At 39.9% G+C, this 25,269-nt stretch overlaps 1 protein-coding gene across 1 annotated transcript in view; it reads left to right on the top strand.

Annotated features, from left to right (window-relative positions):
• The window catches only part of BMPR1B (bone morphogenetic protein receptor type 1B), a 37,721-nt gene that overhangs the window by 10,820 nt on the left and 1,632 nt on the right, over positions 1-25,269 (top strand). Inside the window, exons 3-10 of the mRNA XM_021550278.2 lie at positions 7,402-7,504; positions 8,457-8,559; positions 14,594-14,690; positions 15,499-15,637; positions 20,319-20,511; positions 20,979-21,276; positions 23,579-23,754; positions 24,999-25,129. Coding sequence (XP_021405953.1) covers positions 7,402-7,504; positions 8,457-8,559; positions 14,594-14,690; positions 15,499-15,637; positions 20,319-20,511; positions 20,979-21,276; positions 23,579-23,754; positions 24,999-25,129 — 1,240 coding nt within the window. The remainder of the gene's footprint in view (positions 1-7,401; positions 7,505-8,456; positions 8,560-14,593; positions 14,691-15,498; positions 15,638-20,318; positions 20,512-20,978; positions 21,277-23,578; positions 23,755-24,998; positions 25,130-25,269) is intronic.

The following is a 25,269-nucleotide window of genomic DNA, read 5'->3' as shown; positions in this document are numbered from 1 at the left end:
ATATGGAATATTCTGAAGGTTGAACTTTGTTTATAAAGGAGCATACAGTTAATGAGACGAGACCTAATGGAAATATATTGAAATGTCAATAAATTATTATAAATTTATAATCACTCTCAATAGAATACTATTTATAAGAACCCTGGTCTTTGTTTGTGTCTGCAGTAGTTGTATCTGTAGGTCCTTAAGGATTTGGGGGATTTTTTTATTTGCAAGCTAAAAGGGAAACTATATTGATGTGAAGTGTTGAGTATTTCTGTCTACTAACTCTAGCCTTCTTCTTAATTTTGAGCTTAGAGTACTTCAGATTTCTCTTTTGGGTTGGATTCTGCTTCCTCAGGACCTTTTGGCTCCTTGGGGGAGAGACAGGCCCAGATGTGCACAATCTCCTTGAAGGCTCAGCACTGGTCTGTGTTGCACTGCTGAAGCAAGCAGAGGTGACTGAGTGTACCTGTGGAAAGACCAAGCTGCTGTTCCCCTACCCAAAAGCAGCTCTTGCTGGACACATAAAACTGCCCTTGAACGAAGGCTGAGTGAAGGTTGAATGAACCTCGGTCTTGGCTCGAGGTGCAGGTAGTTTGCTTTAGCTGCAGCAAAGTTGGGCTGAGCTCTTCATGTTCCATATGAGGAATTTAAACTTTTGTGCTTGGCTAGAGCAGCTGGGTTACTGGAGACACCAACTCTCAGCCAATAGCCTGGTGGAGCTGTTGGAGTCAGAGACACATCGAAGCAGGGCACAGATGTGAAATGCAGTGCTGTTTGAGGTGAGATTGTCTAACATTGTGTCAGCTCTTCAAGGCAGTGTATTTAAAAGAGAAATGGGGAAAGCCAGAGGTTGCTGAAAGTACTGACTGCTTTGTTGGATTTTTCAGTGTGGGTTTGCAGCCTGACTTTCTTCTCCTCAGCCTGCAGTTTCCTACTAAAGCTTATCAAAGTTTTGGTGACAGCTGTAAATACCATTTCCCCTTTCTAACCTCTTCCTACAAGCCCATGCTCCAGCCAGGAGTTAGACCTAACTGTTCTCACACGACAGTCAGTTTAAAAAGCTATAAAACCCCACTCTGATACCAATTTGCTGATCCCCTGCAGTGTGAATCAGCTGTTTCCTCTTCCTGCCCAGCAAGAGCCACAGCTTTCCTATGTGCTGTCTCACACACACAGCAATAGGGAATTTGCAGATGACTTCTAAATCCTTGAATTAGGAAGCACAAAGAGATCCATACTGAGGAACAGACTGAGCAAGGTTTATCCCCCAGCTGGGTAGGCCTGCTTTTGCATGTCTCTTTGTAGGCATCATTGACATGAAATATTTTTCATGGAACTATGAGTGAATGTCCTGTTAGAATGGATTTGTGCATTTTCCCTTACTGCAGTACTTTCAAGAAACTCTCTTCATAGTCTCTTTTACAGTGTCAAATGTCAAACTTTTTTTTAGGTGTTAATGCCCAAGGATAGGCAGTTAAGTGGTCACAAAACACAAAATTGTAACCCTTTTTGTCTTCATAATCCTTAAAGGCTTCAGGCTTGAATATTCTGCTTTATTGCCAGAATGATTTTTTCCAATTTAGACATCAAAATAATAATTGAAGCTGGAATTTATCCATCAAATATTAATCACTTTTCTGCCCAGTCAGGAGTTTCCTGGAACAGTCAGGAGACTAGCTTTAGGTCAGCTCCTCTCTCCTGCCGTGTGCTGTCCTCTGAGCAGTACCCACCTTGCCACTTGGCCAGTGAGCAACAGCATAAGTGAAAAATTGCTGAGTAGTTTGGAGTAATATAAAACAAATTAAATTAATTTAAATGCACTGCCTTAATGGCTTCTCAGCAGTAATCATGTTCATGATAGTGATCATTGCTATGGCTGCCACTGCCTTGGTGTGAGAGTTGCAGTGAGGTGTGAAGGACTTGACACCCCTTGTTTTCCCTGCATATGTTTAACTGTTAGTGTAATAATGTAATAATTGCTCTCTAAAATTCCCTACTACATATCTGGAATTATGGATGACACAGAAAATAAGATCCTGAGCCTTCTGTTGGGAAAGAGTGGTTATTAGGTGTCTGGTTAGCTGATTGTTAGGTATCTGGTTAGTTGGCTGGATAGAGACAAAGTTTCAAAAGATTTGAGTACAACCAACCAGGTTAGCAAGGATTATAAGTTTCCCCTGAGTTTTGGGATCATCCTCCTAGTCAGGCAGTAACTTTTGTATTTTATCCTGTATGAATGACTCTTGGCACAATTTTAAAGCACTCAGACAATCACTGAGCATCACTCTAAAGAAACTTTCCCTATTTTGAACGTCAAGAAATGTCAATGTCAGTGTTTGTCTGAAGAATAAATGGAATCCTTCAGATTAAAAGCTATTGCATTTATCATCTGCTTGCCGCATATGTAGCCACTAAAAGCCTTTTGCATTTTATATATTTTAAGAAAACTTTAAAAATCAAACCTCTTATCAGCTCTGTCAATCTGTTAAGCTCTGGGCTGTGCTTGGACCTTCAGAGTTTGGACCTGCCAGTCTGGGGCACCCAAGGGCCTGGAAAAGCTCTGAAACCCAGGAAATTCACTGAATACATCCACAGCCAGGAGTTGGGCTCTGGAGAGCATCAGCCACTGCCCTTACCAGGGTTCTTGCTAAAGCAGTGAAGCATTTTATGAGCCTAGGAGCAAGAACCTCTGAAAGTTCAATGCAAAAGCATTTCCAGCTGTGTTTAAATTAAAAATCTCAGAATAGAATAGCTAGTCTTATTGCAATCACCATTAAAATTTTCTCCTAAAAACAGTCTGTCATCTCGCATGAAGATTTTTATCTGCTACCACAGGTATTCAGCTTTAAAGTATATATCCAGCCCATAGTACCAGGGGTCTGAATCTTTATGTAAAAATGAGGACATCTGGTGGCCATTTAAAATCCTCTCTCTTAATTGTATTTGTAGAAATTTTAAAGCCAATATTCTTTAACCACATCTATATCAAATCCTCCAACAGCCTGCTGTGCTCCTATACAGAATTTTACTTCCTTTATACTTCTGCAGTTTAAGTCTAACAATTCTTTAGAGAGCTAAGGATAACACTGGAGCCTAAAAGGCAGAATGCTTTTCTATCTGAGCAGAAAAGCCTAAAAAATGGGGCAGTCCATGAGCACAGTGAAGTTTTGGAAGACCCACTGCAGGGTGAGCTCATCAAGGGAGGGTTAATGCCAAGGTCCCTCAAAAGGGGACCAAGCCAGGAGCTGAGGCTGATATCCTCACTCATCAGGACCCCATTTCCCCATGGATATGTGAACACAATGGGCAGAGACAGTTCCTTCAATAGCCCTTCCCATGGCTGGAGACAGGCACTCCTGTACCACTGCTTAGGGTTTCTGGGTAGGGGAAAAGAGGGTTCACAAGTGGGGCCACTATGGGCAGTTGAAAAATACTATTGCACTCAAGACCCCGAGAGATGAAACCTTTGGAGAAGGCTCACAATCCTCTGTGTATTAAAGGGTGTATTAAACTGCTGCATGTTGAAACTTCATTCTTCTTTCTGAACATCTGTGCCATTCATAAAAGGCTTTCAGTAAAGAAGGTCAAAGCTGCTTTGAACACAGCCAGGACCTTGTTTTACTGTTCCATTTAGGTTTTCTGTGTTCAAAGTGAATGCACGGACAGTTGTGTCTTATCATAATTAATTGCATATTTTAAAACACGTTGTTACGATTAATTGGCTTTGACTGTAATGGGATTGCAGTAAAGGCAGAGGCTAATTAGGTGCCTTGTCACACTCTATTTTCAGGCACAAATAAATGCTGACAGTTTTAAAGATTGGGCTGATAAAGTTTAAGTTCCTATGTATTGCCTACTAGATTGTATTTCTGCCCAACTGTGTCTTTGGTTATCTCAAGCAATAAAATAATTAGGTTGCTTTTTCAGTGTTACCAAAGGTGATAACTCACTTGAGTAATGTTATTTTCATTCACGTGTTCTCCAGATGATATGACTAAATTTTCTTTGTAATTTGGTATGTAGAAGAAAAAAGCCTTTGACAGTGGCCCAAGCACTGAGTTCAGACAAGTTTTGTTTTAATCAACTTTAATTTTTAGGGAAAAGCTGAACATTTTCAGATAAAGGAGCTATGGTGAGATGTTAAATGTTAGCCTTTCAATTTTTTAATGTTTATGTTTATTTTGAAATTTTCCTCCTTTATCCAGGAAGTTTTTAAATGATTTTTAAAAGAGTGCAGAGACTTGTCATGCTGCTTTGGATAGAAGTGAAAAAATGTTCTTGCTCTTTCTGGTATCAAAATGAGGAATATAAAGAGGAAGAGTGGAAAAAAAGTAATAATACTTGCATGGACTCATTTGAAATCAAATTAAAGATAAGGGATCTTTTCATCAAATTATGAAAGTTACCTGTCTCTTTGTGATAGGCATTGAATGAGGGAAAGATGTTGCTTTTCTGTATCACACACTCACAGAGCTGGGTGGGAAATCTCCAGCAGGCAGGTTTTGGTAGCTGAGGAATCACATCTTCTGTGTGAAATGGCTGCTGGCCAGTGGGGACATCTGTGTGAGCAGATGCAAAGCTGTTGGCTCACTTGTGACATTTAGGAAAGGTCCGAGTTAAGATCCCTGCTTTCTTTGTGGCAGTCTAGAATTGTAGCAGCACCCTCTCTATCAGTGTCTGTCAATGTTTCACTATTAGCTCCCTTTATTTTCCTGGCATTTGACTTGGCTGTAAGAATTCAGTCTTGGCAAATATATGACACAGCAAATCTGTGCATATGCACAGATCCAAAGTGATCACATCCAAAGTGAATTTAATTACTCCCCTGCACCATACTCTAATACGATGGTGCTTCAGTGGAAGAGGTTACTGGATATGTACCCAGATGTATCCAGTTGTATGCACATTCAATTCCTTCTTTACACACCATTTGCAGAGTCAAGTGACACAAAATTAGAATTCACATTGCACATTCTAAGAAAATAACAGTTCTATACTACTTTTTTTTTTTTTTAATGGGAAGTGGAGAATAGGTTTTTCATACTGCTTTGCAAGTATCACTGATGTACAAATGTTTCTGTCACCAAAATAAGCATAAAATTTGAGGCTGTGCACACATCTCTGACTTGTTTCTTACAGGCTATATTAGTAAGTTCCATTTCTTCCCCAGTCTGGTGGGGTAATCAATAAAACAGCAGGGTGTGCCCTGCCCTTATTCTTGCAGTGTGTGGTCCATCTGACATCCTGTGAAACCAGGAGCACAGGTCAGGGGTTAGAGCAGGGGAAACAGGTAGGAGATCTTTCTTTTCAGAAGAGTCCCTTCTCCATCTCACCTAAGCAGGTCAGAAATTCTCAAAAAGATAATGAGTTCTTACATTGCATGAAAGATGAAAGCTTTTTGTTGTTTGGTTTGGTTTTCCTTTTTTTTTTTTTTCTTAGAGGTAGAAACAAGCAGCAACAGTGTTTATTCTGCTCACAATGCTATTTTTTTCTCTCACTTTTCCTTCATTGTTCTAACATCTGTAAAGAGTATTGTTTAGACTTTATAACTTCTTAGGTTTGCTCTACCCAATCTAATTTTTTCTTTTTAAATTTGGAGTACAATTTTTAGAGGGACTAAAGTGCACAAGGAGCCCGACTTTAATTTTCATAAGTGAGCTAAGAATCAGAGTCCCATATGACAAGTCAGAAAAATAGAATTAAAATGGCTGACTTCCTGTTTATTTTTCTCCCTTTTGGAAACAATTTGACTTTTCCTTCTCCTGCTTTTCTTTGATGAACCAAGAGTTTTAGGTTTTTTTGCTTTTTTTTTCTTGGGCCTGTTAGCTCTGGAGTCCATTTTTGTGTTTCACTTGATAGCAATTTATTGTTTTGTTGCTCTGTCCCCTGGGTTGAACTTACTCATTATTTTGAATCAAAGGCACCATGCAAACAAATAAAATATAATCTAATATAATATTCTGCTCTAATGGATTCCTTACAGTCTCTCTTGGCAAGCCTATTGTTCCTATCTTTTAAGCTCAAGCAATGACATCAAGGTGGTTGTTGCCCAGAAGGGTTACTGTCTCCTTTGCCTCACGCCTATGTACAATGCCAAAGAAGGGTAGAAGTCATTGCTGGCTTCCCTGAGAAAGTAATTTGTAATGTGCAATTGGTTACTTTTCAGATCCAGAAGTCAGTAACCCGTGATAGATTATTATTTGAAGTAACAAGCTTACCGTGGCTAGGCCCTGCCCCACTAATATAAAAATATGCCACAGAAAATGTTTGACATGATCCTCTGCAGCAGCTCTCGGTTGTGTAGCTAATACTTACAAATTGTGTTTGTATCTTAAATGTGTAACTGTGGCTCTTGTTTCCTGCATCTTCATTGCCTTTGCTGCTGGTGCTCTTTAGACTCTTGTTTTATTCAAGTAAGGAGCAAATCATCTGAAATTTTGCTGTATTTAAGTTTTCTAATCCTTTTTTCTTTTTATTTCCTTGTTTTAACTGAGTTTGTTTCTTCTCTTCTGAAAAATACTAATTGCACATAATAGCCAGTGTTATTTTCCTAAGCAAATAGCAGAATATTTTATTTTTCTGTGACTTAAATGTCTTAAAGAGTTTTTTTCTTTTTTGTTTGGATCTTCTTCCTGCAAATCAGTCAGTTTTTATTTCTTACATGTTACATATCCCTGTCAGAGTGCTGAGAACTTAAGGTACAGCAGTTTCAATAAAATGCAGCCACCCTTTCCATGCCCTCCACTCCCTCTTTCCATAGCATTCAGGCATTTGACCCTCATGGAGGAAGGACATTTATCACCAGCACCATCTAGCCATCTGTTAGCATATTTGCCCTCCCTGGTGCACGTTCCTGTAAACGGAAGCATTATGGATCGCTTCAGGCTTACAACCCAAGTAAACATCTGTGAAGGGTGTTGATGATAACTCAAGGACTCTTACACAGGAGTGTTGCAGTTCATAGTATGGTTGAAACAGGAATCACAAATCACTCTTGGTAATATTTTACGTTTAGTATCTCAGAAGTGTTTCTTTCTTCGGGTCTGTACCATGGTGCAAGTATCCGTGCCTTGTTCCTGCACTCAGGGCAGACCTTGTGTAGCACTGAAGTATAGGTATAGGTATAGCATTTTGTATAGGTTTCCAAAGTCTCACCACAGTAATGACCACAGGCAGAGAACTGGGGTGCTTGTTAGTGGGGTTTAGGCTGTGAAATGTTGCAAAGGTAAGTGCACAGCTCTGAGGCAGAGCCTCCTTTGTGTGTGCAGGAGCTGGTCTGCAGCAGCCCCCAGCGTGTCCATTTGTGAATGGCAGATTTGCCTGGCAAGGAGCAAAGTTTAGGACAATACTCAAGATCACATTTTCCACTTTTCACATTTCAGTGTGTTTTCCTGATTCATTCTTTCCAATCCACAGCACCGATGGCTACTGCTTCACCATAATAGAAGAGGATGAGTCTGGTGGACATTTAGTCACCAAGGGATGTCTTGGATTAGAGGGCTCAGACTTCCAGTGTCGGGTGAGGAAGCATTTTCTGCCACAGTGTCACCTGAATTTTTGATAGTTTTCAACTAAAGTGCAGTCAACAGACATCGCTGTGTCCATGTTTTCCACTTCTTTTCCTTTGGCAGATAGTTGCTTACTAGGGGAGTGCATTTATATCCCCAAAAGATGGTACTATAGATCCTCCTAATAATAACTCATGTTTTTGGTTTTGGCACTGCTGCTACTTATAACATTCCCAGTCAGAGGAAGTTTGGATTTAGAGAATTGCAGTCTTAACATTGCAAATCTCCATGCTAGTTAAAGTTAGTCAGGATATTATGTCATGGACTGCAGTAACATCTACATCTGACATGCAGTTGCACATTGGTTTGGGATTTTTGCTGCCAGATATTCCCTTAAAATACAGTGATCACCTGATGGAAAACAAGTATCACTGCAGGAATGGAAGGGGCATGGAAAACGGAGCAGGGTGGTTCTGAGATGGTTGCCTTTCCTCATGTCAACCTAGTTTTAGATGAGTACAGGAATTGTTTAATCATTATGGCTAATGGAGGGTATTTTATCCAGCTTCCCACGAGACCAGAAGCTGCAGCTAAGTTAGTCCATGCAGCAATTCCTGTATTATCCTGGCTAATTTGTTTTGGATACCCATATTAACTCATTTTTGGTCTAACTGATGGATGTATGTGATTTTCACACTTGTGACTTGCACCATTAGAGAAAGTCAGTCCCTTCTGCAGCATTAAGGCACCAAGAGGAGTAAGTTTGTAGTGAATTAATGTCTTAATTACCTGGATGAAATATTGCTGGATACGCCAGTTGGCAGAAATCCTTACTCCACACATTCTAGGAATCTGTAGCAGATTGCAGTCCAGCTAGCAAGCACATCTTTCAAGTGCCAGAATGATAGTGTCTATTTACAACACGGGTAATGACTTGCTTTCTGTCTAAATTGCTTGTTGCAGGACACTCCTATTCCACACCAAAGAAGATCTATTGGATGTTGCACAGGCCAAGATTACTGTAACAGATACCTTCACCCTACACTGCCACCACTGAAGAATCGAGGTAAGGGAACAAAATCCAGTCCTAAGCTGATCTTTTCCGCTGTTGGTCCTTGTGCCTTAGAGAAAAATAGAGCACAGACTGAAGCACCCCTATCTAAAGGCATGTGATTAGAGATAAATGACATTAAACAGTATTTCTCCATTCCTGTAGGATGTGTGTGGAATGGTACTGATGCTTGCTGTTATTTTTGTGGCACACATGCAACAAACACAAGATGCATTAGAGTCACCTGATGCTGTCCTAACACGGACTTGCTGAGCTATCAGAGATCATCTCAAAGACCTAGGCTGGACACAGCAGTGGATGACTACTGCTGTGTATTTTTTTAGCCTGATAATAAAATGGAATCCTCTCTCCAGTCCCTGTAACATGCATTACTCTCATTCATAACTCCACACACAAATTGGTCAGTTCAAGCTGACACAAGTCTGTAAGTTTTTCTTATTTGCAAGACCTGATCATCCAGCACTAGCACAATAATGACTGACTAAAGTGTATTTTTTATGTGAACAATGTAGCTGAAGAAATAATGTAGGGTAAGAACTCACAAAATTAAAAAAGAATATTTGAACGCAAATGGGCATGTATTAACGTATTAGATGCTGAAGCAAGGTTTTAACATTTTTGTTTGTTTAAACATCACTCTCTGAAAACTGTCTTTGTCTGGATGTTCAGAATAAATTTTACAGAAGTGTATTCCTAAGTAAGTGTAAACTCATCCATAATAAACTCTTGGCATCGGGGGAATTGTGGTAGTCATCAACGAGTCAGTTCAGGGTTGCAGAAGAATTTATAATCGTGGTGTTCTGTGTTGAAGATCCAGATCGGTGCACAGACGCACTCTTAATTCCACCATCAGCAGAGACTTACACGAATGCATGCTCAGAGAAAGCCTTCACTCATGTAGGCCGTTCCCTTCGGGCTTGTGAAAGTCTGCACAGATGGGCTGCAGAGTCAGGCCTTTGGAGAGCAGTATGTAAATACTTCACTGTTTACTAGCAAGGCATTAAGGCAGCGAAACCTCATAAAATTCTGACTTCCAACAGAAGAGTTATGTACTACTTTGTTGGTTTATTTAATTTAAAAAAGTTCTTTGGACTGAGAGAGAAGATCCAAAAAGCAGTCAATATTTGTTCACACTTACTTAGTCTTTCGTTAAATATCGGTTTGGAAAACACTGCCATGATTTCTTCTTGCTACTGGCTGAGTTTATTTTACATTAGGACTACTTAAAAATACTGAATCAGAGTCTAACACTAGACATCCATCTATTAGGATTTTAGTTACTTGGCAATGCTATCTGCTACTTACAAAGAAAGCAATGAACCAAGCTTATGGTAGTGGCAGAAGTTGTTTGGGTCAATGTTGGGTTTGTCCTGTGTGTATATAGGACATAGGAAAATAAAGTATAGGTTGGGAACCATGGTGTCAGAAAGAATATTTTTTAAAAGAAAAATTTCAGAGAGCTACAGCAGGGTTCTAGCTGTTCTGTGTTGCAAAGTTGACTGTTTTAGCATTACAGACAAAAGGTGATGTGGTCACTCAACATACTCAAAAGATTTTTTTTTTTTTTTTTTAAAACAAGCTCCCACACTACCAGCATCCTGGGAGTGCTTTGTAAAAATGCATTTCAGGAACTGATTGAATAAATGTGGCTGAATGGGGCTGAAGTCACCACCTTTATTAAAGCTTTAGCTTACTATGTCATTCTCAGTGCCACACCTGTTTTAATTTGTTGCTGCTGTATCCTAGTATGAAACCCCAATAAAAAAAAAGCCATAGTTTGAACCACAGGCCCTCACTGCAAATAGGTAAGAATATTGTCTACAAATACATGCTACTGCCAGTACCCAGCACTGTGGCTGTGATCATTGTTTCTACTGGAAGCATTTAGATTACGCTCTGGCTGTCTGAGTAATGTTAGAATTGTGTATCAAATTTAACATAAACTATAAGTTCAGAGAAAGAGAGGTGAATTTAAAAACAAGCTTCTTGGAATAGCCTTCTGGCCTTCAGGGTTCCATGAAAGATACGCATGCTCCTCAGCATGTAAAAAGCAAACAGAAATTTGGCTTCTGATGAACTCACATCTGAGGTGATTCCTCATGGGAAACAAAGTCTAGGGAGAGCATGCAGCTGCAGGTCAGAGGCTGCTGAACTCAAAATTGACCTATGCACCAAGGTAACAGCTACAGAAGCAAGTGACTTGTGTTCTCTAAGTGCTTTTCCAGGCCTGGCATGTGCTGCAAGGCAAGATTTATGCCACACCCTATCCTTCTCCTCTCCCTGCTGGAAAGAAAGGAGGACCGCATGCATGAAAATGAGAGCTAGAAAAATTAACACTGGTCAAAGCAAGACTTGTTAAGTAAGATGGAAGAAACAGCAGCTAAGCCTAAGTTTTGAGCTCATCTTGGTACAGAACTAGCAGGATAAAATATCCCAGAGAAACCATTAAATCCTTGTGCCAGCTGTCTTATTAAGGAAATGAAAGTCATAATTGGGTCTGATATAACACCTCTGCTTTAAACAATAAAAGATATTCCTGGAAATCCCAGCGAAAGCACAGGCTGAGACCAGTCAAAAGGAGAAATATGTCTTTACTGATTTAGAGCCTATATAAGCAGAAGTGGTGGTGCCACCGTGTCTGGCTCCCTGCCTGTATAGCTAGTGATGAATGGGCAAGGGAATGATTGGAGGAATGATGGGGTTTGATGTGTGCACACAGTCTCCACGCCTCAGATTTCACTGCCTTTTTTACTTGGATAGCTGTAACACTCTGAGCTGGAGGGACCTGGGGTGGGAGGAGAACCTCCTTCCCTTTGATATGCTGACTTCTGAACCTTCTGGGTGGCGTTTTCAATGCACTCCTCAGCGTGGTCCTGCTGATGACAGTGAGTGAAACGAGTGGTAGAGGAGGGGGAAATTACAGGAGAAAAATAGAGAGGCTGCTTGGTCTTGGTGTGCTCCCTGCTGTCACCAGCCTGCACCACTGTTTTCCTACATCATGGAACTGTTAATGTGCTGTTTGCTGGGCTCCACTGTTATCAGCCAGCCAAGGTATGTGAAGAAGCCTCCCAAACCTACCGTGTGTTTGTTTTGCATTTCCTACACCGTGCTCCCAGTAATCACTCACTGCTGCCTCTGTGGAAGCTGCTGCTTATTCTCATAACCCTGCTGCTTGGCACCTTACAGTTCCAAGTAACACAGCAGTAAAAAACACAGCACAGGACTTCTTAAGGGGCAGAGCACCTCCATCACTACACTGGCACTGACTGGGACTCACCACAGACCCCATAAGCAGCTCTCTAGGCAGACTCACAGCTGAGCTGCCCCGTCTCTCCTCCTGCTCAAATACTGTAGGGAAAGGGAGGTTTGTCCTGCTGCTCTGTGGGGAACAGCCTGGGCTGGAGGAGCAGGAGAAGAAATGCAGCCTGGGTCAGTGCAGCAGAGCAAACAGACATTATTGGTGTAAGGATGGGGGCTTACATTTAATCTTGTGTTGTCCACACACACACCAGCAGGTTTATGAAGTTCTCAAGTTAGGCAGCAAATGAAATCCTGCCAAAATACTTTATAAACACAGGAAGTGTTTGAAAGGTTGAGACAATAGCTCACCATCAGTATTGCCTCTCAAATAGCCAAAGAAAGAGAAAGACATATGGAACTTACTGTCCCCTCCTGTGAGAGCCAGTTGCATGACTCTGCTGTGCACAGTGAACCACTGCTAAAGCTGCGCCACTGTTGGCATGGGGGACACCACCCACCACCAGAGGGTCAGCTCTGCATCTGGTCAAGGTCTTGTTTCCACCTCCCAGCAAGGAGATCAAGACAGGTTCTTTTATGTCTTTCATGCTTTCCTTACACTTGCTTCACATAATTGCATTTGGGTACCCAAAAATTTTTGCAGTTTTGGAGCCTGAAGTTCATCTGCGAGCTGCACAGTACTTCAAAAATGCCTTCTGGCCTCTGGGAGAACCAAACTGCATTTATTTACTTTTTCTGAATGGCAGAAGCCCATTAGAAACATTGAGCATAAGGTTTGGATCACTTAAACCCTAAAAACTGTGGGAATTTGATTCAAGATTTCAGCATGTTTATCATCCCTCTCCAAATGTACATACTCTTGTACACGCCCAGGCAGCATGAACAGCTTCACGGGCAATACTGTGTCTCCAATCTCCAAAAATGTACAGATTTCCATGGCTTTAACATCTAGCAGACACAAGTCTAAGATCTGAATTGTTCCCTCTCTGTTTGACATCAGCTTTCATTACTGCTAAGCACAGAAGCTCAGCTTCCATCACGCTGTACTCTGTGAAGTGGGAGAACCCTTGCTGTGGGTGGTTATCCGGCTTTCTCCCAGGTGTGGAATGCCGCTTTCTGGCCTCTGTGCTCTGCTTATTCATCTGATGGGCTGTGACATCTGAAACTGTTAGAACCCACACGTTTTAGAAGGAGGTGGTACTGACACAGGCTGCTTACAAAGCACAAACCAGAGCCCTCAGCCCTGCCCAGCTGCCATCACCTTCACGAGAGCTCTGGATTCCCTGGCGGGCTCTCGCTTTCGACCCACAGCCCACTTGGAATGGCAGGCCAGGGGTAAATCTGCTGTGGCAGGCAGAAGGATGGGCTCAAGGGTTTTCCTGATAGACATTGTGTCAGTGTCCCCTTTCACAGGCATCAACCCTGTCCTGAATGTTTACATTGTCAGTGCTCCCAGAGCAGGTAATGGCAGGTTAAAACATGACCAGTGTGACTGGGAGGTGTGTTGGTAGATAATCTGTGTTTGTAGTGGATAGGAGAAGGAAAGAAATTGTTCAGGAGAAAAAAAAAAAAAAAAAAAAAAAAAAAAAAAAAAAAAAAAAAAGGAGAAACTGGATCTTTAAAATAAAAGAGCCTGAGAGTAAACTAAGAGTCCCTTAGGAGTCTCCTGGTCTCATTACCCTTGTAAATCTGAAACATAATAACATCGTTCCAGGACCAGTCAATAAGGATAGATTTCTTGCATTCTCCGATATGTCAGGCATTGGAGAGAAGGATGCAAGACAGCAAAGCTGGAAGTGCTTCAGAAAACATGGCCCTCATTTGCATTATCCCATGTTTTTGGAAGGGTGGTTTGTGTATGTACAGGCTGAAATACTATAATTTTGAAGGTCTGAGTGGCAGGGGAGGTTTAAAAAATAATAGAGCTGGATGTCTTTGTTTTTCAGCAGAGAAGCATGCATGAAGGTCAGACTCACTTGCCTGAGCTGAGAATTCAAATTTGCAGATTAATGTTATACTTTAAAGGAGAATACGAGTCTCCTGTACAAAGGTTGACTGAAACATTTTAATAGTTTTTATATAGCAGCATTTTCTACAAGTTTCTTGACACATTTTATTTTCAAGGTGTTTTGCAGAAAAGCCACTGGAAGGATAGTTTTGCCCACCAGCATAGGAGGGACTTGCTGGCACACAGGGCTGCTATAGAGCAGATGGAGAAGAAAATTCTTGCTTTAAACAGGTTCTAAGAGACAAATTGTTTTGTAATGATGGAAATTATACACTTTTAAGGCCTCTCATGGCCTGCCTTGTTGGAGGTTGAATGGTCTGCTGTGTCTTCCCTTCTAGAATAAATGCAGTCAGTGTGTGTTGTTGCGTTTTTTTTTTAAATCTACTCATTAGGATGCTACTTAATCTGAGTTTTTAAAAAGGCAGTAATTCTTGCATTTCCTGGCTGATCACTCAGGTTAAGACCCAGAGCTACAGGTCTTGGCTGATTTTCATTCAGAGACAAACAGGGAATTACAAATCAAGGCAATGTTTTGCCTGAGTGAGGACTGAGAAAACAAATAGGGTTTTGGAAGTGTCAGTTCTGTCCTGGTCAGTGAGAGTCAAAGAGGAAGCCCACAAAATGCCTGGGGAATCCAGGGGTATCCTGTAAAGGAATTATGAGGAAAGAGCGGAAATGATCTTGTGCTCACTGCACTTCTGACATTGACTTTATACCATCTCTCTTTCTAAATTTTCCAACTTTCTCATTTTTTAACCCCAGACTTTGCTGAAGGAAACATTCACCACAAGGCCTTGCTGATCTCAGTGACTGTTTGCAGCATCCTTCTGGTGCTTATCATCATATTTTTCTACTTCAGGTAAATAAGGAATATTTTGGCAGCTTGTTAATGTTCCTCCCAACATTTATCTTTTTATAGATTTAGGAAATTGAAAAAAAATGGAAGTGGACCTTAAAGAAAAGAAATGAGAAACTGTAATTTTATCATGCAAAAAAAGAGTGTATTTTATTCACGCTGTTCACAGGTATACTTGTGTGACGTATTTTATACAGGATCTTTCACTCAACATCCTTAAAAGCCATTGAGGTAGAAGCACAGATTATTCTTTACTGAGAAGAAGACAAAGGACAAATTTTATAGGGAAATTTTTGTAAGGGAAGTCTATCTAATACTTATAAACTTGTTTATGTGATGAAGACCTGATCATAAAAAAAAGAAGAAAAGACAGGGATGACAGTAAATGTGTCTAGAATATTATCATAATCTACATATTTTACATTTTAATAATTTGGCACATTTTTTACATATTCCCAGATTGCATGACTTTACCTCCTCTGGCTCCTGAAAATGCACTGCAGACAGTAAAATAAAGTTACTTACTTGATCAGGGTATTAGACATATTTAAGTTTCTGAAAGGAAAACATTTGATTGCTTTGCAAGTTTACCCCAGACTGCATGGCCTGTGAAAGTTATACTTAGAATTTTGATGATGAAAACAGTTGCTAAAAATAAAATAAAATATTTTGGCCAGCAAGTCCAGTGTATTCCTCAGGGAAGCAGAGAAATCTGTTAGTCTATAAATGAAGGAAATGTGAAGGACACGTGCATTATTGCACATGTGTTCATTGTATTCAAAACTCATTCCGTTTTCGTGTAAAACATCAGGTACAAACGCCAAGAGACGAGGCCCCACTACAGCATCGGGCTGGAGCAGGATGAGACCTACATTCCCCCCGGAGAGTCCCTGAAGGATTTGATCGAGCAGTCCCAGAGCTCAGGGAGCGGTTCCGGGCTCCCTCTCCTGGTAAGGAAGCAATACTAGTTAAATGCACATTTCAAAGGCAAACATCTGTAGAGGGAGAAGAGGCACAAGAAATACATGTGCATGTCCTCAGTTCTTTTTTTTTTTTTTTTTTTTTTTTTTTTTTTTTTTTTTTTTTTTTTTCTCTCTATGAGAAATGACAAAGATTTAAACAAGGAGAACAGCTGCTTTAGAAGCAGGGAACTTTTTTCATGTGAACTAAGCCAAAAAAGGTTAGGATTATTTTTCTACCCCAGTTCATTTCTTATTTTAGATACACAGAGTAAGTACAGGCTAAGAGAGCTCATGGAAGTAGATGAGGATTTACTCCAATGTATAGGACAGCACCTGGCCCACTGATCTTGTTTTCTTCCTTTGTATGTGCAATTCACAATAGGATTTCAAACACTGACACATTGCCTTTTTCTAAGGGGAACTGTAACTTGTCAAACTTGGAACCTTTTTATTTGTAGGCTTCACTTTGAATTAGGAAGTCAAGGGGGATTTTTTTTCCTTGTGGTATGGCAATCTCAAAGATTAAAGGCACAGGGATGGAGTTTATGATTATTTCTGAACAGACTCCAGGATTACTAAGCCTGCTGAAAAGGCAGAATGTTCTGTGGCAATATAGTGCTGTTCACCAGGGGATTTTTTTTCTGGGGATCATCAATGGTAAAAAAGAATTGGTAAAAAAGCTAGGTTACATATTTAAAATAAGTGCCTCTAAGAAATTGGAAGATTTAATTTTCCTTTCTCAGAGTGGATGCGTCCCTCCTGTCTTCCAAACCCATTAGTTTGTATTGATGCTACTACTGCAGGTGTTGTCCAGCTTCCAAGTACCATGTATTGTCTCTCTGGTTTTTGCCCACACATATTTTTTAAGCACCCTGAAGAAGACATTAAATGGGAAGTTTTATATTTCCTTAAAAATGAAACAACAGGCTCTGTCCTATACCATGCCAATATCCTTCTAGCACCCTGTAGTGGTTTTGGTTTGAGATTTTTTGGCCAATGGAAAGGGAGAGATCTTGTGTGCATTTAGGACCATTCACAATGGGTTTCCAGTTGATTTAATTGTGAGGAATTCTTCCTTTTTTTGCTTTGGGGTTTGGTTGTTTTGTTTTTTTGGTTTTTTTTTTTTTTTTTTTTTTATAACACCTGCCTTATCAATGTCTTCACCTTCACTTGTTCCAATGACATTAAAAATGTAATAATTTAGAACAAATACAGGGAACTTGGTTGTACTTCTCTGAGACTATGTGTTTCCCCATGTGGGTAGCAGGTGCCCTGGGGCACCTCACAGCAGTGCATGGCTCAGTCCTTCATCCCAGGATCCTAAAAAAAGCTGGAGCAATGCTGGTTATGACTGCTTGCTCTTTATGCCTTCCTCTTTCCCAGTGAGCAGTTTGAAGGAGGGATCTGTGTTCTCAGTGCTGTCCCCAGGTCTGCTCCTGTAGTGGGTGGGAAAACCAACTCCTGCTGCTTAGCTGCTGTAATGGCCAAGGTGACATCCCAGCTGTGCCACTGCTCCATGAGGCAGAAACCATCCAGTCTTTTGTCAGTTCACTTCTCTCAAGCTTGGAGACTTTGCAGCCACTGGACCAAGTGTTTTTCCTCCAGGAACTCTTCCCCCCATCTCCCCCTTGCTTAAAAAAGACATGTACAATTGTTTTTATAAGTAGTGATTTTTGGTGGAAGAGAATAAAATGGATCTTGCACTTGGCAATGGATGTTTGCTGCATTTCCCAGACAGCTGGAACCACTGAGCTCACCAGAGATGCACAGAGTGATACCTCTGGGCCCATGCTTGAAACAAGTGTATGGAAGGTGCCTGGCAGTAATACTCTGGTCTTTCTTGTGCAAGAGCTTATTTTTGACTTTGTTTCTTATGCAAAGACTGAAACATCCAGGGTTATAATTTCAGGAAAGTAACATGCAAATTTAATGCAAAATGTCACCTTATGCTAACCAGTAATGTTTTTCTTCTGTGTAGAACATTTATTCTAATGGAAACAAATATTATACCCAAAACAAGTATTAGCCAAGAATTTGATACTATGACATTCAGCAAGTGTTCTTTCTCCTGACTTGTCTGTACCTCTGACAGAAGAGTTTACTACAGGTCAAATGCTGTCTGAAGAGATTGCTCAACTATAATTTGGTCTCTACCTTCTCACGGTTTTTTTCATAATTTCCCTTCCAATAAACTTTGCTTTTCAAGGGACTGCATCCAAGCCATAGGTATGAATTTTCTGTTCAAAATATTAAATTTACAAAAGGTTGGTCTGTCTAAATTTTCATCTGCAGTAGCTGAACACGTTTAGCTGAATGCCAGGAAGGTAGAAATAGTTGGTAATTGGATTGTTTCCACTCAGGGAGATGAAAGAAAAGGTCATGTAACCTTACCTGACTGCTTACAGAGCTCAAACACCAAAATACACAGATATAAAAGAAATAAGAAACCCCCAGCCCCACTCAGTGTAAATAACTCACACAAGCACATCATTCAGCATGCTTATGAAATCAGTTCAGCCAACAATTTTGATGAACCTATTTGTTTTAGAAATCATAATTGGTTTATGATTCAAGGAGCTGAATTCCTTAAAATAAAATAAATTGCTCCTAGGAAATCATTTGACTAGTTCTAGCCAGACAAAACCAGGCTAAGGGCTTTCACATAGTATTCTGCCGCCTGAAAACCCATCACAAAAATGTGGTTTTCATTTTCTTAATGTAATTTAATAAGGAACTTTTCATCATTAAGTATTGTAATTGCATGTACTTTATGATGCCATTACATATATTTGCACAAATTAAGTTATTTGATGTAACTACATTATTGTTCAGGATGCATTTTTAAAATGGGCAAAATAGAAAGCAACAATGCTAAAATGACATTACAAAATGTTACAGCAAAATTCCAATGTAATATAACTATTGTTCAATCACTATATGAGAGTATAAAAGATAAATCAATTTTAAAAATTAAGGCTAATCTCTATTGTTGACTTTCATTGATGTTAATCAAAAATAATGGCACTGAAGCTACCATCCTGAACATCTAATGGTACAGTGCAGAGTTGGATAAATGGAATTCTGTTTAAATGACAGAAGAAGAAAAGTGGGATATTTGAAATAGCTTTGCATAAATACCACTGTATGTTTTGCTTCTTAAAATTGTTCAATATGAAAACCAATGGTTCACTTAAAAAATAAATTATGATAGACCTGACCTAATAGGTTTTGAGTTTGTCTTTGGAGGCACATGAATGGCACATTCATAGCAGTCCTGCCTGGCTTTCCCAAACTAGTGGTTTCCACTGGACCTCCCAAGCAGAACAAAGGAAGCAAATGATTTAAAAAATTCAAGTTTCGCTCACTTCTGTCAGCCAAGATTGAAAAAATGTTTTTGATTTCATGAAATGAACATGACTTCATAGGAATTCAGAGCAGTTAGATTCACTTGCCGCAATAAACTACTGGAAGTTTGTATTTGGATGGTGGCAAAACAGAGCAAGAAGCTACAAATTTGAACTTGTCCAGATTTTGCCGATTGCTTGGGCCAGATGAAAATCTCATCATATTGGTGACAATAGTCTTCCAGAATCTTACCAAATCCTACCAGACAAAAATTCATTAGCTGTGGATTGAACAGGCAATGCTGTAGCACAAGAGGGTGACATTTTAAATCTCCTGTTATTTTAAGCTGAGGCAGAGTCAGCCATATGAATTGTGTTGCAGCATTCACTCGCATTTTTATTTGTGAACTTTTAGAAAGACATGATCTGCAGAGATGCTCGAATCTGATGAGATTATAAGTCTCCATTTGTGCAAGATTTTTTGTGGCTGTAAAAGCTTGTTATATGTAGAGGCAGTCTGTTATTCTTGTGAAGAGTATCTCTGCAATGCTACTGTGGACATTGATCTTGCAATACCCATGATTTTAGCTTTAGCTCACAGTACAGCTACTGGCAAAGCTGGCACAGACACTGGAAAGCTGTTCCTTCAAATATTTTGGGGGGTAAATTGCTTTTTATTAATATGTAGTTATGATTATTTAAATCAATGTAGGCATGTGTGTTTTAACTCTGTAAGTAGTGATTGAGGTTCCTAACACCAAATGTATATTTTGAAATAATTAGGCATGGCAATTTCAAGGAAGGTGATAGGAAGTAGCATCCTTAAAAAAAAATAAAAGGTAATTCTTAATTCTACTAATTTTGGAGCTCTAATAGGCTTTTGACTCTTTTGAGCCTAAGTCTTGAGTCTCAGCAGTGTTGACCGTGTAAAAAACATCCCTATATTAATGAAAATGTGTTACCTACCCCTTTGGAAGTTGTACTGCATTGAGGTGACCAGGAGTGTTTTCTGTCAAAACTTCCTCCCCCCACCCAAAAAAAAAAAACACCTTTACACTGACTGATGAAGTTTCTTGAGAGACCACAGTATATCTTGAGTATGCATGGAAAGGCTTCTTTTTAGTGGTGGGAATGTCTTCAGCAGCAATGTATCCTGGAGAAAATGGGAGCATCTGCAATTGTGGAAGGTTGCTGAAATCCATGTCACAATGGTTGCATATTCCACTCTCTTCTGGGCTGGCTGTGTGGGAAGCAGACACAGGAGGAGGGAATGAATGCAGAGATTCCCCTGAGAAAGGTGTAAGATCTGCCTTGGCATTTCACAGGTTCAAAGGACCATTGCAAAACAGATTCAAATGGTGAAGCAGATTGGAAAAGGTCGCTATGGAGAAGTCTGGATGGGAAAGTGGCGTGGCGAAAAGGTAGCAGTGAAAGTGTTTTTTACTACAGAGGAGGCCAGCTGGTTCAGAGAAACAGAAATCTACCAGACTGTCCTGATGAGGCATGAAAATATTCTTGGTGAGTGAAGTGAAAGAATTATTTGATCATGAACAGGTTTTTAAGATTAGCAATTTTGTATTTGCTTTTATCTGATGTCCTTTACGATGTGCTTTGTTTCCCTCTGTGCTCTGCAATTAGCCACCCTGTGCTTTTCAAATGAAAGTTGTTTAAAGGATTACTGAAACATAAATAAAAGTTAAAAAATAATGGGATTTGGGGGGTTGTTATTCCAAACACAACATGTCTATTGCAGCCACTGGTATATCCATATCTGGGCTTCTGAAAGTTTATTAAAGGCTAGAGGTGAGGCACAGTTGTATGGAAGTAGGATGAAAGGAATTAAATATGTTAGTAAAACAAAACTACTGAAATGGATGACAGTCCAGAGTTCTGAGCAGTCAAAAAACAAACAAAAAAAACCCCAAAAAAAACCAAACAAGAAAAAGAATTAATTTGAAAATATACTTTTCTTTTTCTTTTTGAAGGATTCATTGCTGCAGATATTAAAGGTACAGGATCTTGGACCCAGCTGTATCTTATCACTGACTACCATGAGAATGGCTCACTTTATGATTATCTAAAATCTACTACCTTGGACACAAAAGCCATGCTGAAACTGGCTTACTCCTCTGTCAGTGGCCTGTGCCACCTGCACACTGAGATCTTCAGTACTCAGGGCAAACCTGCTATTGCCCACCGTGACCTAAAGAGTAAGAATATCCTGGTGAAAAAGAATGGCACCTGCTGTATAGCAGATTTGGGCTTGGCTGTTAAATTTATCAGGTGAGTGAAAGTGAGGGGGCCGAGGAGAAGTTAATAAATCAGGTGCAAAAGTTTCCTGACTTGTTGACTGAGTGTACACGTGTGAACAAGCACCTGCAGTGTGTGTGCACACCTGGGCTCTGCTCATCTGTGTGTGAGGTTACCTGTGTGGGGGAGAATGTCATGTCAGCACCTCAAGCAGGTGTATAAATAGTCGCTTTTTGATGATTTGAGCACATTAACTGTGTTTGTATAGAGGTTCAGTTTTCATCATTCCATCCTCCATAGCTACCCCAGTATTGGTGGCACACAATGAAAGGATGTAGCACTGACAGGTTGAAGTCACATCACTGAGTTTGTAAGTGAAGCATTCAGCTTGTCTGATCCCATGAAAATTTACTCTCAACTTAGAGAGAAAAATACTAATAATTTGTACAAGTTACTAACTAGGATTTATGGAAAAGGACCCCATTTGGGCTGCCTTTTGTTTCATTTCCTACAAATCAAATTGCCGAAGTACAGATTTGATTTTTGAAATGGCTTTTAAATTTGATTTTAAAAAATGGTTGTGTGTTTAAGCAACCTAGAAAGAGCAAACAAGTAGAACTTATTCACTCCTGGGAGTCATAAGGAGACTGTTCTCTGACAGCTCTGTTCGAAAGGAGATTGAGCTCTCAGTGGTGGTCCTGGTGGTGGAGGTGCTTACTCTGAAGTTTCTGACTTTTCTGTACACAGAAATCTGTCCAGCATACATAGAATGAAGGTTTCCATTTTGCAGGTCAGCTTTGAAACAATAGACTCCCTGGAGTATTAAAAAGAAATAAATCAGGAATTCTGTACAAACATTCGACTGAAATTATTCAGAGTGAAAAGAAAGGCAGGTTTAATGTTCTCTTCTTACTGTTCACTTACCTACCAGGTTCCTTGGTGAGGCATTTCCTTTATGAGCCTGACCTTTCTTCAGGAGACAAGAAAGGAATATTTTTACTTTGAGGAGCAGAGGCCTAGAAAACAAGTACTTGAAAATAACACTATTAAAAAGTTTTGGGGAAGAAATTCAGCCTTTGCAGGTGTACTTTGCCTGGCAAATACCGAGCAGCACACTGCTTAGCTGTGAATGAAGAAGAGCTAGGAATTACCAAGTGCTGTTACAAAAGAAGGTGAAATATAGATTTTTCACACTCCAGATGGAATTTACGTTATGCACTTGGCTTGTTTTCATACTGAATCCTTCCTCAGACAGCATTTCTCATGCAACAACAGAAGAAAATAGTTGGGAGGGGTATGCTCTGCTGAAGCTAATGATTCTAGTAAAATAATTTATGTTTCCATTCAATTTGAAATATTGTAAGATAGTGCAGATCACTGGATTTATGTTACATTCTTGGAGGTGTACAGTAGTGCCTCTAGCATATGTATGATCTAATGACTGTGTAGGTGACTGGTTGTACCACAGACTCAACTTTTCTTCATATCAGAAGGTGAAAAAAAATTGCTGTACATGAAGAAAACTACAGAAATACAATTATTCTGTGAGATTCTGTTTATCCATCATATGTAAAATACATAAATTTTGAAGGTGAAGAAAGGAAAACAGACCTTTTTAATCAAACCAGAATATATACCATATATTAAACTTTTAAATATATTGAAATTGATGTAGCTGAATCTGAGTTATTAAGAAAAACAAGAAGCCATTCACATAATTAATGGGAATTTTTTTCCTGTATGTTGTCTCTTCTGCTCAATGTGTGAGGTGTGATACATTTGCTTAGATGTTTTTATGCATTTATCTCTCTGTGTCTGCATATCTTGATGTGTAAAGGTTGGAAGGGATCAAACATAATGCATGCAAAAACATAATAGTTAGATTCATCTGTCTTGCAGATCTGATTTGCTACAGCTAAGAGATACTGCTTCGGCTACTTAGTATCCCCCATTAATTGCAGAGACTGAAGCATTAGGTGGTGGAGTATTTTAAGAAAACAGCGTTTAATGAAGATTTGATTGTTATCACTAACATTAGAGCTAATGCTAATGAAATCTCACAAATGTTACAGCATCCCTGTTGAGTCTTATCTCCATTGTGGTTCTGCATTTGAATGCTTAACATAGCCTCAGGTGGGTCAGCCTTTTAAGGAGGGTTGCCTTCACACTAAGAGGCTTTTCTTGTAAGAATTGTTCTAAGATTATGCACTACTTTTGACCTTGTTTGAGAGTGGATGCGGTGTGGATTTACTGCTTCTTCCATCCAAATTGCTTTATTTTCAAGCCACTTTACTGCATGTTTGATGTCCTTTTTTTCTCCTTCTTTTTCTTTTAGTGATACAAATGAGGTAGACATCCCTCCAAATACCCGTGTAGGAACAAAACGTTATATGCCTCCTGAGGTGCTGGATGAAAGCTTGAATAGAAATCACTTTCAGTCCTACATCATGGCTGATATGTACAGTTTTGGACTCATCCTGTGGGAGATAGCAAGGAGATGTGTTTCAGGAGGTAAAGAGCTGGGAGATCACTTTTAATTGTGTCAGTAAACTTAGAGCCTTCCATTACACCTTTTTCTCTGGGTAATTGTTTTTACAGTAATAAACAAAAGTGGGTAAACCATACAGGTAACTCTCTTAATATCTGTCCTCTTGTTGAAACTTATTTTAAAGCATCACTCAGTGCTATTTCAACAGCAGAGATTTAGACTGTATTTTAATGGCTCATTTGAAGGCAGCTGGTGCCTGCACTGAGGAAGTGTGGAACTCATCTGGGGACCTTTCCTAAAGGTATCACGTTTCTGCTGGACTGGGGGTGTTCAGCTTATTTAGCAGAAAGAAAATAGTGATTCCTTAGTTTAGTTAATAGTTAAATGAAAGGAGGACAAACAATTCAGGGACTGATGCTCTACTCTATGAAATAAATAATCCGTTAAGAAGAAAAGTAGCAAAACAGTAGAGGGAAGTGGCACTTATTACATCATTGTCATACTAGTGTTATGCTTCATTTCCCTCTTTCTGCATGTAGAGCTCACTGTAGTGCAGAAGTGATGGATATTGTTACCTCTCTATTGCCACTGAGAAAGTTAAATGCAGAGATATGACTTGGTAGCAGTTCTGTGCCAATTTGGTGGTAAGAGTAAAGCATGTCTCTCTTGGGTCTCTGCTACCTTCAGCATACCTTATGGGTCTTCATATCCTGCAGTATCTTGCTGACTGTTCATCCTAGAGAAGCTGAATGTTGCCAATAAGTAGCAGGATCCCTGTGTTTAAAAGCTGGTGACATGCATTGCAGTGTTGTGAGGTGAAATCTGTAATATTTTTGTCATTGTTGCTATGCACAAAGAATGGTACCTTGCCATGTTCTGAAAAGGCACAGAAATGCCCTTCAGTATTTTCCAGATCCACTGCTAAGGAGGAGACCTAACTCAAGGTTAATTATCTCTCAGATTACTCTGATACAGACCCTATGCTAATAACTCTTTCTGTGAGAACTTACTGGAGATTGCTGGACTGGACAGCAGTGGTAGAAACTGTCTCACTTGGCAAGTTACCACGCTTTTGGATTAAGATACCTGGCCAGTCTTTATACAGCAATAATTACATTGGAACTTGACTGTGGAACAAACTTTGAGTCTTTTTAGGGGCAGTACACCCAACTGTTAGACAGTATGGCCAATCTGTTATAAAATGAGAGGGGAGGAAGAGAGTGGAAGATTTTTCTGCAAGTGACAAGCAACTAATTGCTTCTTTCAGGAATAGTTGAGGAATACCAGCTTCCATACCATGACCTTGTGCCCAGTGACCCCTCGTACGAGGACATGCGGGAGATCGTGTGCATCAAGAGACTACGCCCCTCCTTTCCCAACAGATGGAGCAGTGATGAGGTACCTCCCATCCCTCCTAGCATGCAGTCTGTGCTTTTAATCAGAGTTAGTGAGTGAGATTGACCCAATTCTGCATCATTTTGAGAGAGGAGGATATTTACCGCTGGTGCTGCCATTTGGGAATAGCAGCATGTAGATGA

The sequence above is a fragment of the Lonchura striata genome, chromosome 4 (assembly GCF_046129695.1).
Source record: "Lonchura striata isolate bLonStr1 chromosome 4, bLonStr1.mat, whole genome shotgun sequence".
Classification (NCBI taxonomy): domain Eukaryota; kingdom Metazoa; phylum Chordata; class Aves; order Passeriformes; family Estrildidae; genus Lonchura; species Lonchura striata.
This window is presented reverse-complemented; position numbering and strand designations above follow the sequence as displayed.